General features: G+C 39.7%; 1 protein-coding gene across 1 annotated transcript in view; it reads left to right on the plus strand.

Annotated features, from left to right (window-relative positions):
- Nucleotides 1-16,851, plus strand: part of LOC109928628 (transient receptor potential cation channel subfamily M member 6-like) — a 172,628-nt gene extending 155,777 nt beyond the window's left edge. The window contains exons 34-38 of the mRNA XM_048593519.1: nt 4,599-4,681; nt 10,477-10,682; nt 14,426-14,477; nt 15,087-15,193; nt 16,189-16,851. Of these exons, the coding sequence (XP_048449476.1) occupies nt 4,599-4,681; nt 10,477-10,682; nt 14,426-14,477; nt 15,087-15,193; nt 16,189-16,271 (531 nt within the window). The 3' untranslated portion in view covers nt 16,272-16,851. The remainder of the gene's footprint in view (nt 1-4,598; nt 4,682-10,476; nt 10,683-14,425; nt 14,478-15,086; nt 15,194-16,188) is intronic.
- The last annotated feature ends 1,200 nt before the right edge of the window (nt 16,852-18,051 follow it).

Consider the following 18,051-nt stretch of genomic DNA (forward strand, 5'->3'; position numbering starts at 1 on the left):
GGGGAGGCAATGGCCTAGAGGTATTATTGCTGGACTGTTAATCCAGAGAACTAGGTAATGTTCTGGGGAATTGAGTTTGAATCCCACCATGACAGATTATTTGAATTCAATAAAATCTGGAATTAAGAGTGTAATGATGACCATGAAACCATTGTCAATTGCTGGAAAAACCCATTTGGTTCAATATGTCCTTTAGGGGAGGAAATTACCATCCTCACCTGGTCTGGCCTACATGCAACTCCGGACCCACAGCAATGTGGTTGACTCTTAACTGCCCGCCGGGCAATAGGGGAAGGGTAGTAAATACTGGCCTGGCCAGCAATACCCACATTGCATAACTGAATAAAATAACCATTAAAAATTCTATGTACAAATTTCCAACAATCCCATCCCCAGTGCGCCCCATCCCCCCACACCTCTCATACTCTGGTTGTGGGCCAGAGATCCTGGGAACCCTCATCAGAGAATGGAAGTGCCACCTTAGTCCTCAATAACTTCTCTCCACCCCATTACTGACAGACAGACAAGTGTGCGTGCGCGCGCGCGCACACACACACTATATATAAGTACTTTTTAATAGCCTATTGTTTTGCTGATGAGTATTGTGAATTTAATCTGTATCCCTATAAATATTTAAGTTTTTGTCTGCTAATATTGCCAACAGTAATCCCTAAGCTATGAACAAGTGATTTCTTCAGGATCACATATATTCATTTCACAAGGACATGTGTTACAATTTTAAATTCCTTTAACCTTTCTGTTGACAGGGTTTGAAATTTTACAATTTCACCTGTTGTAGAAACTGAGCCCTTTGCTCATTACAGGATAGAAAGTATTCACACTAGTCTCAGGATATGATGAATTTTGATAGTATGCCCAGAGTAATGAATAATGACTGTTTAATTTGCTAAATTTGTTGAATTTATCTGATACATATAAAGGACCAGCTTTGCCTTGGAAATCAATTGAAGGGGAGAGTGTGGGGCTTTGGTGGGGAGTGGAGGAATGGGTGGGTAGATGGAGGTCACTATCACTAGTTAAGAGAGTGAAGAGACAAGAAAAATAGGTGTTTCTCAGCAGCCCACTACACCCAATGTTTCTAATGCTGGATACCTCAATCAGGCACTAAAAGCTTTGTACATGAGAGTCTCATCTCTATCTGCTAGAAGCTCACAAGCAATTCAAAATCTAAAAACATTTTCTTTTCAGTGTCCCTTGTGTGGTAACTCCTTAACCTGCCTTTATAGTTGACTATCATCAGTGGTCCCTTCCGTAGACATTAACCATAAGACTGACTTCTCTCCCTCATGGCTACAATAGCTTGGGTAGTGGCCAGACCTTGAAATCCAGTTCTTTAAAAAGCTTCTTGTAAAGAAAGCTCTCAATTTCATTTACATCTTTTGGTCGTGTGTTTTCTCCTTAACTCTATCTCCTACTTTCAATTACTCCCTTACACAGTTGTACACACGCATTCATGAACCTTGAAGAAACTTCACTGTCCCACACAATATTCTGATAATGTCTTTAAATCAGAAATCAAACATTCCCATTTGATCCCAGAGACTACATATTTTGTTGCTTTTTTTTTACATTTTAAATGATACTTTATTTTCACATACATAACGCTGTAAGTTGTGCCTGACATGTTTCATTTAAAAATTATATCAGGTTCAGGTGGCAATGTTTTTTGTTAGTGTTCGTTTATTTCTTCTCTAATCTTTTTTTGATATTCAGTTGGCACTTTTTTCCTAAAATAAAATCTGATTGTTGCTTTAAATTTCCCTTTGAGTTCTTGAAATAGCAACTTGTAGCAATTAATTTCATCAGTTCCAATTGCAGAAACATTAATGGTGATTTTAAATCAGAGACAGAAGTGCTCTCAATCTGATTAGAGGCAAGTTTCATATCTCTGCTTCTCAAGCACTTTATTTTGGAAGATGCCAAATGAACTGAATGCTTAAGGCCAAGTCTGTGAAAGGCAGAGCCATTAATCCAAATTGTTCCCATGCTGCACTTTGCTTCTTACAACTGCTGAATTGCTTGCTGCATCATAAATGTTCATGCACATTTGGCGCTGACCATTGTCTACTTTTTAAAAAAAGCTCAAAATGTCCTTTTGACTCTGCCGAGGAGCTTAATAGGTTAGAGCTTCCAATCATATTTGTCCATTTAGAAGTTTACAATTTAATAATGCTTAAGTCTTCATTTAGCGATATGAATATGGTATGATGATGCTGCAGCTTGTTTGTAAGGGGACAGAAGAAACTTCTCATCTGCATGCAATTGCATCGTTTCTTTGGCATGCATTTTTTTGAATTTTTTTCCCAATTAATATAGAACCAAAATCTGTTTTAAACAATTTTATTTCCAATGCTTTACATATCTGTTCTCTAACTTCATGAAACATCTTTTCTTCGGTATTTGAAAAACAACAAAAATCATTAGTAAGATTATCAACTTTCAACAAACTGATCTACATTTTTTCATGAAGGAAGGCAGAATATTATTTTAAAAGGAAACGATTAAATTGAACCTTTTTCCCTGTTTCCTTTTCCTCAGGGACCTTTCCAAATGAGTATCATAAAAGTATAGAAAAATAACACCAAAGAAAAGGTTAGCTTTTATAACTAAGCAAAATTTTGAACTTTGCAGAATTGAACTACGGCAAAGGGGTCAGGATATTTACCAAATCTCTCTCCCTTAAACCAATTATCGATTTCTGATGTTTTGGATTTAATCTAATTTGAATGCAACAGCTGCAAAATGTGTTGTTAATTTGATTTTTTGAAAAACAACTCTATTGCAAGTGTTTTGAAAAGTTTATATTGGATTGCAGACACCCTAGCAACCAGAACGTCAAAGAGGAAATCTGCCTTGGTGACTTTCAGATTTGTAAATTAAATTTTGCTAAAATTAAATCCACACTACTCTTTAACTTACATTTTTTTTTCCAATTCTTTAAGTTTCACCAAAATTTTCACCAGCTTCAGTGACAGCTTGACCTGGAATCTCCTCTCCTTTTGCCCTTTTGATTTTAAAATGTGTGCCTCATAAACCAATTCATTTCAGCATTTCTTTTGCTTAAATCTTCATTCCTGTGCATCCTCAGAAATGCAATTATAATCCCATTATCCACAATATTTACTACCATGAAATCACACTTCTGACAGGCCCTTTGTAAGATTTAGACTGAGTTTGAGAGTCACACATGATAGAAAATGCAGGTCCGAGTCTTAAATGGTGTAAATGTAATTTATTATGTATTCAGCAGTTTATATATAAAATAGCCAGGAAATGTATACAACTGTGATAGGAGAGAGCATCTTTCTCCTTGGCTACAATCTTGCTTACATTTCAGTTTGTGATTGTTAGGTACTGTTCATGTGTTCTTCCAGAGAAACAGCCAGAAGCTATATTCCTGTGCCTACTAATTGTATAATATTCTGAAAAGCACCATTCCTTAATTTAAGGGCCTTAATTAGAGTATTGGGCATAAAAGTCACTACAACCTTTCCTGCTCCAAGACCTAATTAGCTAGAGGCTGGAAGGTGGAAGAAGTCCCCTCCTGTCAGCTCTTCCTACCGTCAGGACGAGGGCATTACATTCTATCTATAGAGTGAAGATTGAGCAAGAGATGGAAGATGATGAAATCTGTGAGGAAATGTGGGATTATCACCTTTTAGAAGAAGGTTAGAAAAACAGATTTTTAAAATTGTAAGACACCAGTAAATGTAGGTATACAAGTGTTCGCATATGCAAATTACTGAAAGTTAATATCCAAGTATCATAAATAATTAAGGTAAATGGTATGTAAGCCATAATTAAAAGGGTGTTGGAGCTTAAGAGTAAAGAAGTCTTGCTGTTTTGGTGAGATCATACCTAGAATACTGAGTACAGTTTACATCTCCTTACCTAAAACATGTTCATTAGATTGAATTTTGGAATAAAAGATGTCCTATATACAGAGATTGAATGGAATAACCCTTTGTTCTCTGCAGTTTAGAAAACAAGGGGTGAACTTGTTAAAATGTGTAGTATTCTTGACAGGACAGATGCTGAATGGCTGTTTTCCCACCTAGAATTAAGTTAAGGGATCGTAGGACTGAGATGAGGAGAAACTTCTTCACTCATGGAGCTTTTAATGTTTGAAATTCTCTACATCATGGGATTCTTTGCGCTTGGGTATAGTCAAGACTGAGAAAATAAATGACTAAGGGTATGAGGATAGGGTCAATTATTAGAGATCATGTAAAAGGTGGCCCACAATCATATTGAATACAGGAGCAAGTTTTGGCTGTCGCATGGATTGCTCCTGCTCCAGCTCTTATGAGTTGTACCCTATTTTGAATGAGATATTGAAGAAATAAAAGTCAAAATTCAGATTAAAATTTACTAAGGGGAATATTCTGTATTCTCTGTATGCAGTATATTCTTGTAAATATATTTAGAGTTTTGTCATGCACAAAGGAATCTTCAAACATTTTTCAACAGTTTGATCAAAGTGTATTAAAACAGGATTTTAACCTTAGTATTGATAGGGTGATTTTTTTTTTCTGTTCCCTGTTGAAGAGTTTTTCTTTTCTTTTGCTTTCTTTCAGGAAATTCAGCAGCAAAGAGCTGCACAGAAACTCATTTACACTTTTAATCAAATGAAGCCACAAACCATTCCTTATACTCCACGGTAAGAAGCTGGATTTCTAAATTATGTTATAATGTGCAAGTATCTGTGTAGCATCAAAGGTATCACACCATTCACCAGCACCCACTTTTGAATGGACATCAAAAACCTACCCAAGTTCCATTCAGAAATATTAGGTACATCAAAAAAAAAGCCAGATCTGTATTTTAAAAGAGCTGAATTTTCTCTAAATTTGGTTAAGTGCCATGGTGGCGAGTTTAGTGGAGGGTTTTGTCCTGTGAGGCCGAACGACTTTTCCCTTATAGTTCTCTGGTGGTTACCTCATCAAGTACACAGCATGCCTCCATAGTGCCACCCTTGTACACTGGTGTGCTTAGTGGCAGCAGACATACTCACTGTCACTGGAACTTTCCAATGTTTATGCAGTGGGCGCCATATTTAAACTGCAGCTGAGCCCCATTTCACGTGCTACCAGCCTGGTCTGAAATCACCACCCAGGTCAGTGCAGCGTTTGCTGTTCAGAGAAACGTACAGCAGTGCTGCAAGAAGTTTAATTACCTTCTGCACTCCATAAAGGTAAGTGCATCTTCGCTTTTCTATCAAACACTCATTCTGGCTCTGCCAATGCACACAACTTCCATCGAGGGTCACTGCCTACCACTCTCACTATTGCATGCAGCACCTTCCCTCAATGTCTCTCAGCCACCCGCAACCCTCCCAAGCTACTCACTGTTCCTGCCCTCTGCACTACCTGTTCACTCATTCAGCTCACTTTCCTGACTGTGGATGGGCTTAATGACTCTTAATTGACTATAAAACCACTTCATTGGACTAAGGTCTGCTCCCTTTTGAGTTTTAGACATGGCCATTTGGTTGAGTTTCATACAGGGTGTTTGCTGAATAAGCGGCCACCACATGCTGTAGGCATGACGTTGAGGTAGCACAATGGCATGCACCAACATTTCCACCCTTGTGACTGCTCCGTTTTGGCACACAAAATCCACAGGTTCAGAGTGAAGGGGTGACCCTTTAGAACCGAGATGAGGAGGCATTTCTTCAATCAGAGGGTGGGTAATCTGGGGAACTAATTGCAATCTGGGGAATTAATTGATACAGAAGGCTGTGGAGGCCAAGTCATTGAGTGTATTTAAGACAGAGATAGTTAGGTTCTTGACTAGTAAGGGGATCAATGGTTATGGGAGAAGGCAGGAGAATGGGGTTCAGAAACATATCAGCCATGACTGAATGGTGAAGCAGACTCAATGGGCTGAATGACCTAATTCTGCTCCTATATCTTCTGGTCTTCTTGTCCTATGGTACATCAAAAGCTACCTGGTTTTCAATCTGCAATAAAATGTTAAGGTAGAGATGTTGTGAGCATCCAAGTAAGTGTAAAGTGTAAATGAAAACAAGCTACAGCCCTGAGCTGCACCCTGTTCTGATGTATGAAATGGATGCCTGTACCGAAGTGTCTTGGCAACAGCATTGCAATGTAAGGTGTTGGGGCCCAAAAGTGCAGAATTGAAGAGGTGATGTGTATTGTGAGTCTCAACTGCAACATAATGATGTGGTGAGGCTTGTGCTTTGCCTTTGTCCTTGGGCAGAGGGTGCAGGTGGCCACTGCCCACATAGTGTACCATGAGATATTGGAGAATGTTGGCCAAGATGGATGCCCAGAGGTTACACTGATGAGCTGCGCTGCCAGGTACCTGCTCAGACTTTCAAGTTATCACCCAGTCTTCCTATTGCCTAAAAACAAATGCATCCTGCATATAAATAGGGCGATACTGGGTAACAGTGAGGTTTAGTACATGCAAAGATACCAATCATTGTCCACTCACAAGATTTTTATCTTGCTGTTAAAATCTTATGTGGAAAATCTGACTTTTTCTTCTCAACATTGAAAATCTCATTGTTTTTATTCTCACCATATTGTCCTAATTGTGGCATCATTCCCACATTGCTCCAACGTTGATAAAATTCAGCCCTATTTCTCAACCATGGTTCAACCATGTCACGTTTGTGAGTTAAAAATGTCATGCCAGAAACTGGTGTACATAAATCAAGTGCTGTACTGAGGGTATGCTGTCTTTTGCATGTAAAAGATACCACCATTATTTGAAAGAGAACAGGAGCCTTCTGCAGTATCCTTAAAAGCAGATTATCAGCCCTTTTATTTTAGTGCTATTTATGGGGCTTGCTGTGCATAAAATGGCTGCTGTGTGTCCAATTATGCTTCAAAAGCAATGAAGTTCTTTAGAACACCCTGAGGTCATGAAAGGCACATTATAAATGCAGGTCTTTATTTTAAGTGCTACTTAAGCTCTTGACAGTGGATATTCTGACCATATAGTGGATTCTGAAAGATATGGCTGCAAGCAGTGACAGTGTGCACAAGTCATTCAGTCATTTTGACGTGCTTCTTCCCTAGTTTCTACTGAGTAGGAAGCCAGAAAATACAACTTGACCTGTTTAAAGAAAGTAACATTCATTTGCTGTTGCTGTTAGTGCTGTTAAATTGTCCCCACGTTCCAAGCTGCAAATGGAACTAAAAATTCACAGTAGCAGGAATTCTAACATAAAATGATTGTTGCCTGAATTTGGTGAGGGTCCACAATCAGGATAGCAAAATTCCTCTCGTAGTAAGGAGAATACGTTGGCTCACTTACCAACCCACCAATAAAATAACAAAATGGCGACAGCGTTAAACGGAGGCAATGAAGAAAAGACTATGCCATTAAATAACATTTGTGTAAAATGTTAGCTGATAGATAACTTCAAATGAAGGTTTTCATTCTCTGATTTTAGATTTAATTGAGAATTGCAAAGTATCTGATGTTTTCACAAACTGCTTGTCACCTTATAGATTTTCCATTATATTTCAGTTTGTGACACAGTAGCAAAGGTATATCAAAATAGTTTGCACAAATCATGTGTTCGACATTAAAATAGCTATGCTCTTCAGTTAAAAAAGAATGTATCTTTGTGCTCACAGCACAAAAAGTTAGGGAATTTATTGAGATAACAAGGTGTACAGCTGAATGAACACAGCAGGCCAAGCAGCATCAGAGGAGCAGGAAAGCTGATGTTTTGGGTCTAGACCCTTTTTTTTTCTGAAGAAGGATCTAGACCCGAAATGTCAGCTTTCTTGCTCCTCTGGTGCTGCTTGGCCTGCTGTGTTCATCCAGTTCTACGCCTTGTTATCTCAGATTCTCCAGCATCGGCAGTCCCCACTATCAGGGAATTTATTGGTACATTTTTGGATTGAATTTTATTTGGTGGATGCGCAGCATCACATACATGTGGCAGACTTTTACCAGCATTTGAGCATTTGGAAAATAGCAGGAAATTTGGGAAAAGGCAGCAACAATAGAAAAATGAATTTCTTGACATTGAGAAAAAGAGTTTTCCCTTAATGTTTCATCAGCTGGATGAAAATCCTGCTGGTAAGCAGTCAGGACCCTATTACTATGTATTTACATGTTATTATTAGCTAATCTCACCTAATTTATCTGCATTTTACAATTCTCCTGGCTATCGGTGAGAAACTAGCTGATGTCAATTCCCAACCTGAAAGTCTGAGTTGTCTGCAGCTTTGGGCCTCCATGTTAGCCATCATTCGCCAACATCTGCTGACATGCTTCATGGGCAGTGACTGGCTGCATCTCTCTGTCCACAGAGTTGGTGTTGGCAAAATACCAGTCTCACCGCATCATCGTGGTCAACCTTGGACTACCTTTGAAGACACTTCAGCAGTCAACATTGGAATTCACCGACACCTTACATTGCAATATTCCAATCGGTTCATTTTGCATCAAGGGCACTCATCCATCTTGTCCTTCTATATAGGCTACAACTCAAGGTCCTTAACCTGCTTTCTTAGCATTCACTTACTTTGTGTTTACTTGGACAGACAACATTTCTGCCTTGCCTTGCCTTTTAGCACCGATAAAACATCAGGTAGCTTGTGTTGCATGTCTGCACTGAACAGTCAAGGAGGAGGATATACTCCTGTACGGCAACAAACTACATCAATGTCACAGCTGACATGGCAAAGGCAAATGGCCACATCTGAAAGTACTTCCTAACTGAGTGAAAGGGGATCTGCGGTCATTCAGGGAATACCACACTCAATCAAGGACACTGTCCAATCTGAGTCAAGGGGTTTGGCCACAGTTAGCAGTGCATGACTCTGGGGCTTTGGGCAGTAAGTGTTCAGGGAGGGAGTGGGGGTGTGATTAGGGACGAATGGGAGAGGAAAATGCGAAAACCAAGAGGATTGCAACCATTGCATTGGAATACAGAGAGGATAATGTCTGATACTAAGTCACATGAGATGATATTCAACCAGTCTTCATTAAAAATTAATTTGAAGGAACATCTTAAAGGAGGGAAGAAAGATAGAGAGGTGGAAACATTTCACAAGAAGAATCCAGACTGTATGACCTCAGCAGCTGAAGGAACAGCAGCCAATGGTTTAGTGAGCAGCTCAGGAGGCACAGATATGCTGGAGGGTATTGGGCCTTAAAGGTTACAGACTTGTTTGTAAGCTCTAATTTTTTTCAGTAAGTACATACTGATTGGTCTTCCTGAAACAAATAATGTTAAAACATGTTGAGCCTTCATTGGTAGATTCGGGGCTGTCATATTTGTCCTTAAATAACTTCCATGGAGTATTGATCATTTGATAAAGGTAAGAGAGGGAATTTTAACTTTCTTGACCCACCAAGAGCAGTCGATGGGGTGTGGGAACCGCTGCAGTTAGGATTACATCGCATTCTGTGGAGTGTTAACTTCATCTTTATGGTGATTCCAGTGCCGATTCTAAGCTCCCAAGGGGTGCGGGTGAGTCCACTTCTGGATGTGTGGAAGAGTATGAGGAAGAATCTCATCAAAGGAATTGGGTATGGTGGTGGAGATTATGGTGGCCTGAGGGATTGGAGGCTCCTGGGGTGTGTGTCAAAGCCCTTAGGGGAGGCCAGAAGCTTGTGGTGGAAGAAGATCAGTGTGGAGAGTGGGTAGCCTTTGGGTTGGGATTGGGAGATAGCTAGATGCCTGGTGGGCAAATCAGGTTCTTGGGGGATAGGGAAAGTCGGTGGCTATAGGTGGGGTATGGAAAAATTCACAGCCCTTGGTAGTCATGGCAGATCAGAAGCCTGTCGGAATGATCAGGGCAATGTGGAGTGGGTGTGGGAACAGGGGAGTTGGGAGTGTGATTGATTTGAAGGGGTTTGAGGTGAACTGGTATCTAATCCTGGGTTTGTCCAGCCATGCACACGAGATTGAACAGATAAATAGAAAGACAAGTATCTGCTCAACCCAACAACCCCTCACCTAGGTTATCTTCATAAATCCGGGGAAATCTAATTGGCTAGCATAAAATTTCAAAAGTTGAATTGAAATCAAACTGGCAACCTCCTTAATACATTTAAGTTGTCCACCTGCCTCTTGGTGGTGGTTTAGTGGCCAGCATTCTGCCTCACCATCATTAACCTGGTTGTAGACGGATTGGAGATAGGATTAAGACTTTTGACATTTTAGCATTGCATCTGGCTTTCAGGATTAAAATTCGCGCCATAGAATGGGAATCCTGCCCTCTTTTTTTTCTCACCTCAGTAGCCGAGTAAAGCTGAGGTCAAATGTTGGGCTCTTATTGACATCAGCTAATTTAGCAAAAATACACATTATCCCTAGGCCCTTTAAGGTCTGCATGGCTCAACAGGACATAGGGCAGGGCATTTACCAACTTTCAGGAGAGCTCCTAAATGACCTTTTGAGAAAAGGCATAGGATTTACTTTAATAAACAAAAAAAAATGTCACTTCTTTGTTTTATGAGGTTTCTGGAAGTTTTCCTGGTTTATTGCCATTCTGCTAATCAGTGGTTAACAATGGAAAAGTACATGAATGGTCAGTTCAGAAAGTACAACAACAACAATGGAGATGAACTAATTCCGACAAATCTGCTGGAAGAGACCATGTTAGCTTTTTCTCATTGGTCGTATGAATATACAAGAGGGGAACTACTCGTGCTGGACTTGCAAGGTTAGTGTGGTGCGTTCGTTTGGACAAAATTACAATGGCTTGTGTCTTTCTATATTTTTGATAGAAGGTTTTCTCTAAAGCCCTTGTATATTTGTTATCCTCTGGGGTGAGCAAGAAGCACCAGGCCACTTGCCACCCCAGAGCAGACCAGTTACCAGGTGGTACAGTGGCTGTGTGGTTAGCACTGCTGTCTCACAGCACCAGAGACACAGGTTCAACTTGGTTGACTGTCTCCCCATGTGCTTCGGTTTTCTCCCATAGTACAAAGAAATGCAGGCAAGGTAGATTGGCCATGCTAAATAGTCTGTAGTGACTTAGGGATGTGCAGGCTGGATGGGTTAGCCATGGGAAATGCAGGGTTAGAGGGATAGGGTGAGGGCTGGGTCTCGGTGGGATGCTCTTCAAAGGTTCAGTGTGGACTTGATGTGCCAAATGGCCTCTTTCCACACTGTATACATATTCTATGAATTACAAGTTTAACTTGGTCAACTAAGGAGGCAATGTGGAAACTGACCTGAATCAACAGGGTGGTTTGGGTACCAATAATGTTGATGTTACTCAACTGCATTCTTAACTCAGTGGTCTGAGAGAGAAGCTGCAATGTGCTTCAATAGTGTAGCTGATTAGCAGCAGAACATGCCAACAAATATAAATGTGTATTTACTTTCGTAATGGACTCAGAAAGAGAAGCTGCTTCCTCAACGTGTTTTCTGTTAATTTTACAGTCTTCAAGTTCATTCATAACCTATTAATTAGGCTCATGTGGACCGATAGCAGAATCAAAAACAAAATGTTCTGACATTTGTGCCATACAAGGACCAGGCACTGATCATCTGCTACATAGAGATGGCCTGATATCTAGTTTGAGTTTTAATTGCACGACCTACCACATGCTGAGACTGCCATGAAGAAAGTGCACTTGGTACTGAGGAAATTGTGTTTCTGAAAGATCACTGGAAACTACCATGGAAATTATTGTTTAATCCACAAATGGCTCTTGGGCATGGACTCCGAAACAGAAAGGGGAGAGGTGGGGGTGGGGTAGGTGGGAGCAGGCAAGAGAGATGGTGGATAAAGTGTTAATCCTGGCTGTGCTAGCTGGATCAATCTTCTTTCAAATGAAGAATTCACTGCAAGAGTATCCAGCGTGATCCATCCACAGACCTGAAAATCCTTCTCACAAAACCTTTCGATGGGAGATAAAGACTAACTTATTGCAAAAAATATATTGTTTGAGAGATGGAGCTTGTTGCCGAAGGCATACGATGGAATCTAATGCTATCATCTTCAGTTAGTATTTCTGAGGGTGACTGTGTAGATGAAGTACAGGAGCAGGCCATGAATAGATCTTTCAGAGAGCCCAGAGGTAATGGTGAAGGTGTAAAACAGAAAACATTTCTGGAGATTCACTGCCTCTGAGTGGATAGGTAAGAGAAGAATCATACAAGAGTAGTTTCACTCAGCTAAACAATCGAGGAGAAACATTGAAGAAGGATGGGGTGGTCAACCATATTAAAGATGTCGAAATTTCAGAAATGATGGGAAGGTATTGCATATTTCTGCACTGGATACAATAATCTCTGGCTGTTAATGTCTATGATACATAGGGATCACTGTCAAAAAGTGTGAGAAACTGGGATATGCCTGCTGTTAATGGAAAAGTTCTGCCTTTAGCATTGTATGAATTAGTCGTAGTACACTCTAAAATCCTCTTGGTCCTTACTGTTATCCATGTTACTGGGTTCGGAGTGTGTCTCACTACATCAAATCTAAGTATAATTCAGTGATTTGATTTCAATCACTGATCAGCAAGTATCAAGTCCTTCAGTTCAATCTAAATCCTTTTTGTACATTAAGGATATAAATAAATATATAATGCAACTGGAAATTTATGTCTTTATTGTTTTGTTTTAAAGATCCTGAATTCAGAATGTTACAAAATCACTTAATCTGCCCAAGTCCCTCTGGAGACTGTGTGATCCATACCACTTGCTTTCCCACCTATTTTTGTGTCATCTGCAAACTTGGCTTTGGTACATTCACTTTCCTCATCCTCATCTAAGTCAATAATATATGAAGTAAATAATTGATCCCTATGCCACTTTATCCCAACTCTCTGTCTTCTATTAGATAGACAATCCTCTATCTATGCTAATATACTACCACAAACATAATGGGATCTTATTTTATTAAGTGGCCTAATATGTGGTAACTTATCAACTGCCTTCTGAAATTGACTCTCGTAAAGTTAAGGCTGTATCCACCTCTGCCTTAAAAATATTTAAAGACTGGTCAACGCCACTTTCTGGGGAAGAGTATTCCAATACTTCGTGTCCCTCTGAAAGAAAAATATCCTTCTCATCACAGTCTTATACCAAGTCCACTGATTTTTCCAGTCTCTCATACAGGGGTATTACTCTTTTAGTACTTAGCCTGTCTTTTATGTCTCAATAATACTACTTCTCATTCTTTTAAACTTCAATGAAAAGAAATCCAACCTGTCCAATCTTTCTTCATAAGGTAATCCCCCATCCCAGATGTCAGTCAAGTGAACCATCTTTGAACTGCCAGTAATGCATTTACATCCATTCTTAAATAAGGGGACAAAAACTGTATGTAGTACTCTAGATTTGGCTGCACCAATGCTCTACATGACCGCCACTAAGCAGCCATACTTTTATATTCCATTCCCCTTATGATAAATAGCAACATTCCATTTGCCTTCCTAATCACTTGCTGCCCCAACATTTTGTGATGCAACACACCAGAATATTTTTTAATTCATTCATGGGATGTGGGTATCACTGGCTGTGCCAGCATCTATTGTCCGTCCCAAGTTGCTCCAGGGAAGGTGGTAGTGAGCCGCTTTCTTGAACTGCTGCATTACACATGCTGTAGATAGGTGCATTTTGCTGTTTGTGAAGAAATTCCAACATTTTGATCCTGCGACACAGAAGGAGTGGTGATATATTTCCAAATCTGGATTGTGTGTGGTTTGGAGGGGAACTTGCAGGTGGTGGAATTCCCATGTATCTGCTGACATTTTCCTTCTAGGTGGTAGTGATTGTGGATTTGGAAGGTGCCTTCTAAGGAGCTTTAGTGAGTTTCTGCAGGATGTCTTATAGATGGTGCAAGCTCCCAATATTGAGCAGTGCAGCGAGTGAATGTTTAAAGGTGTGGTACCAGTAAAGCAGGCTACTTTGTACAGGATGGTGTCAAATTTATTGCTGGAGTTGCACTCATCACACTCCTGGCTTGTACCTTGTAGATAGTGGACAGGCAGCTAGGAAGTCAAGGGTGAGTTACTCACAGCTTCTGGCCTGTTTTGTGGTAACAATGTTTATGTGGCTAGTCCAGTTCAGCTTCTGGTCAATGGTAACCCCTAGCATGTTGGTAGAGGGGATTCATTGATGGTGATGGCATTTTGAAGGGTGATAGTTGGATTCTCTCTTGTTAGAGATGGTCATTGCTTGGCATTTGTGTGGTCCTGGTTGGATCAACCTTCTTCTAATGAAAAATACTGCAAACAGCTGCCAGCATGATCCAAAAACAGGTGTGAAAATCTATCTCGCAAATGCTTTGAATGGAAGTAAACAATTAAGAAATAACTGTGATATTGCCTTTGTTTTCCATTATATCTTCGCAAGGATGTTTTTTTTTTACAAATTACATCCTAACTTTTATTTCTTTTAAACAATTATTTGGTAGACAAGTTCAATAAATGTCTTTTATTTTCACTTAAGGTGTTGGAGAAAATCTTACTGACCCATCCGTTATTAAAGCTGAAGAAAAAGCGTAAGTTAAATTTTTATGTGCTTACAAATCTTTGACTCAACAATCTTCTAATGTTGTCTTAGAAAATTTTACAATCTTAGTGAAGGGCCCCCATATGAAAAGGTTGAGCTTTCTCAAATAATTAAATTGGGCTAAATTATTTCAAAACACGTGATACAGCTAGGAGAAAAAACTGCTGTTTTACCAGTCAAGGGACATACTGACATGTTGAAGAGAACATGACTGTTTTGGGAAGCCTATCCAAGTCACTACCTTCCCTACCAAACCCCCTCAATCACTAATGCCGTACCAGCAACTATAAAGGACCAAATGGTTGCCAAAGCATTGACTGTGGTTCAGAGTGACACCTAGAAGTGGTCAGCTAACAAATGCCTATCACTGAGAACATTAGAAGGCACACAAGATTTGTTGCAGAGCACAGGCCCTTTGCTTTTAAATTCTGAAATGTTGGAAGAAGGTTTGAAATGTATGGCTTGTCTAGCAGACCGTTGGAGAATCAATAAATCTAGTTGAAAACATGTTTGGTAAATATGAATAACATCTCCTTGATTATTTTCCACACATGTAATTTTCTTTAACTAGATCCCCACCCATTTATTTGATACTTAGATCACGAGATATGGTGTTTGGACCAGCTAACCTAGGAGAAGAAGCAATCAGAAATTTTACAGTAAAACATCACTGTAACACTTGCTGCAGAAAACTAAAACTACCAGGTGAGTTCATCGTAAGGCATTTCACAGTGAAGGCTTGTATCTAGCTTGGGTGGAATTAGGTAAAGAAGACTGAGATTGGGTTGGAGATGCAGGGAGGGCTATGAATGCTTTCCTTGTTGTTTGATTGGGTTAATTTGATTTGATTTATTATTGTCATATGTACTGAGATACAGTGAAAAGTATTCTTTTGCATGCTAACCAGACAAATCATACCCGACATAAGTACGTCAGGGTAATTTGAGCAGCACAGTGGCTCAATGGTTAGCACTGCTGCCTCACAGAGCCAGGGACCTGGGTTTGATTTCACCATCGGGTGACTGTCTGTGTGGAGTTTGCACATTCTCCCCATGTCTGCGTGGGCTTTCTCCGGGTGCTCCAGTTTCCCCCCACAGTCAAAAGATGTGTAGGGTTAGGTGGATTGGTCGTGCTAAATTGCCAATAGTGTCCATGGATGTGCAGGCTAGGTAGATCATCCATGGGAAGTGCAGGGTTGCAGGTATAGGCTAGGGAGGGTGGGTCTACTTGGGATGGTCTTGAGAGGGTTAGTGTGGACCTGATGGGCTGATTGACCTGCTTCCACACTGTAGGGACTCTGTGATTCTAATAGAACAGAATGCAGAATATAGTGTTGAACGTGCAGAGAAAGATCTACTCTAATGTGAGAGGTCTGTTCATAAGTCTGATAACAGCAGGGAAGAAGCTGTTCTTAAATCTTCCTGATTTAGAGTGGAACAGAGGAAGAATATATAGTTCACAGTGTCACCTTCTGATGGGTGAGCAATGAGATTGTGAATCCATTTCTTTTTCCAGGAATTTTTTTTCTAGGGCAATTTTTCAAAAGCGTAGTAGGCTGGACAATGTTGTTGATGTATCTATGGAAAAAACCCAGAAAATATTCAGCAATTTATTTATTCTGTAACTGCACAAAGTGAGCAGAGTAATTCATCTATTTTGCATTTTTAGCCCTTCATAAGACAATTTCTGTTTACCTGCAGATCTGAGAAGAAACTTTTATAACCCAAGCAAAGTAAACCCTCCTCTTGAAGATGATCCTTCAACTGCTAAGACAAGCCTGTGACTTTTGGCTTTCTATTTTTGCACAAATAAGAAACCTGGAACCTATTTAATGGAAATGAAGAATGCCTAATCACATGGAATGTTTAACTTTCTTAGTATTGCAGAAGTGCAAACTGTTACTCAATACCTGATCAGCAATTGTGAAACTGCTGTTTTTAGTACCATGCCAATAATGTTTATACTTAAATTTTGGATTTGTTTCATATTCAAACACACCTGCAAGCATTGCCACTCAAAAAAGTCCACCACAGCACCTATTTTGTCAATTGCTCAAACAGTCAACTGTTCAGATTGATTTTGAGTGAAATGTAAACCTTGGTGATAGTCTCAACAGGAAAACTGACAGGCCTCTCTGTTACAGACTGAGTTAACATGGTTTAATGTTTCCTCATTAGTTCCCTTGAACATATTGAAAAACAGCTGGAAACCCCTTAGACATTGATTCCTAGACAAAATGGGAATTTGACGTTAAAAGTAGGACCTTGAGTAGTGTTGTAGAACAGAGAGACCTAGATGTTCAGGTATATAATTCTTTGAAGTTTGTGTCACAGGTAGACAGGGTGGTTAAGATGTTTAGCACACTTGCCCTAATTGCTCAGACCTTTAAGTATAGGAGTTGGGACATTATGTTGAGATTGTACAGGATGTTGGTGAGGCCTGTTCTGGAGTACTGAGTCCTGTTCTGGTTGCCCTGTTATTGGAAGGATATTATTAAATTGGAGAGTGTTCAGAAAAGATTTACCACAGAAGATGTTGATGGGATTGGAGGGTGTGAGTTATAAGGAAAGGCTTATAGGCTGGAACTTTTTCACTGGAACGTGGGAGGTTGAAGGGTCACCTTATAGAAGGTTCTAAAATCGTGAGGCGTATAGATAAGGTGAATGGCAGATCTCTTTTCTCTAGTGTGGGGAATTTCAAGACTAGAGGGCATTTTTTAAAGTGAGAGGAGAAAGATTTAAAAAAGATATGAGGGGCAACTTTTTTACGTAGAGAGTGATTTATGTGTGGAATGAACTTCCAGAGGAAGTGGTGGATGTGGGTACAGTTACAACATTTAAAAGACATTTGGAGAAATACATGAATAAGAAATGTTTGGAGGGACATGGGTCAAGTGCAGGCAGATGGGACTATTTAGTTTGGGATTATGGTCGGCATGGACTGCTTGGACAGAAAGGTCAGTTCCCATTCTGTATGACTCTATAATCAGCTAATAAGACACTGCATGTAAACATGTAAGAAACATGTAAAAGCACATAAGAAGTAGAAATAAGAGAAGGCCACTCAACCTCATGTCTCTACTCTGCAAATTTTGAATATTTTGATCATCACTTGCAAGTGTGTGCTTTCTTGAATTTTTAATCCTCATTCTAATTCTGAATATTGTGACACTTTGACATTACCATCAATTTCTGGCTTATGTTCATGTATACTCAGTTATGATTCATATTCTGAAACAAATTGTTTTCCTTTGCCACAATATAATGCCCAGAAAATTACTTCCTGGGAGAAAGAAATTCTGCTGCAGCTGTTTTGTTTCCTTTATAAAAAAAAGACTTTATTTAATATAGCTTCATATTTAAGAAGAAAAATATAATAGCAGCCTGAATTTCAGCCAAGAAGTTCTTGGTTCTTTACTGTTGATTTACCTTCCCATCAGATATCAGCAACTTATTGCAGTTTCCTGTATGTGCTCAATACTGCCTCCAGAGCTGGCTATACTGACAGCCTATTATCAATTAGTGTCCCATGAGACAACTCTAGACCATCAGCAAAGTGAACAA

This window comes from Rhincodon typus, chromosome 3, assembly GCF_021869965.1.
Source record: "Rhincodon typus isolate 14 chromosome 3, sRhiTyp1.1, whole genome shotgun sequence".
NCBI lineage: Eukaryota > Metazoa > Chordata > Chondrichthyes > Orectolobiformes > Rhincodontidae > Rhincodon > Rhincodon typus.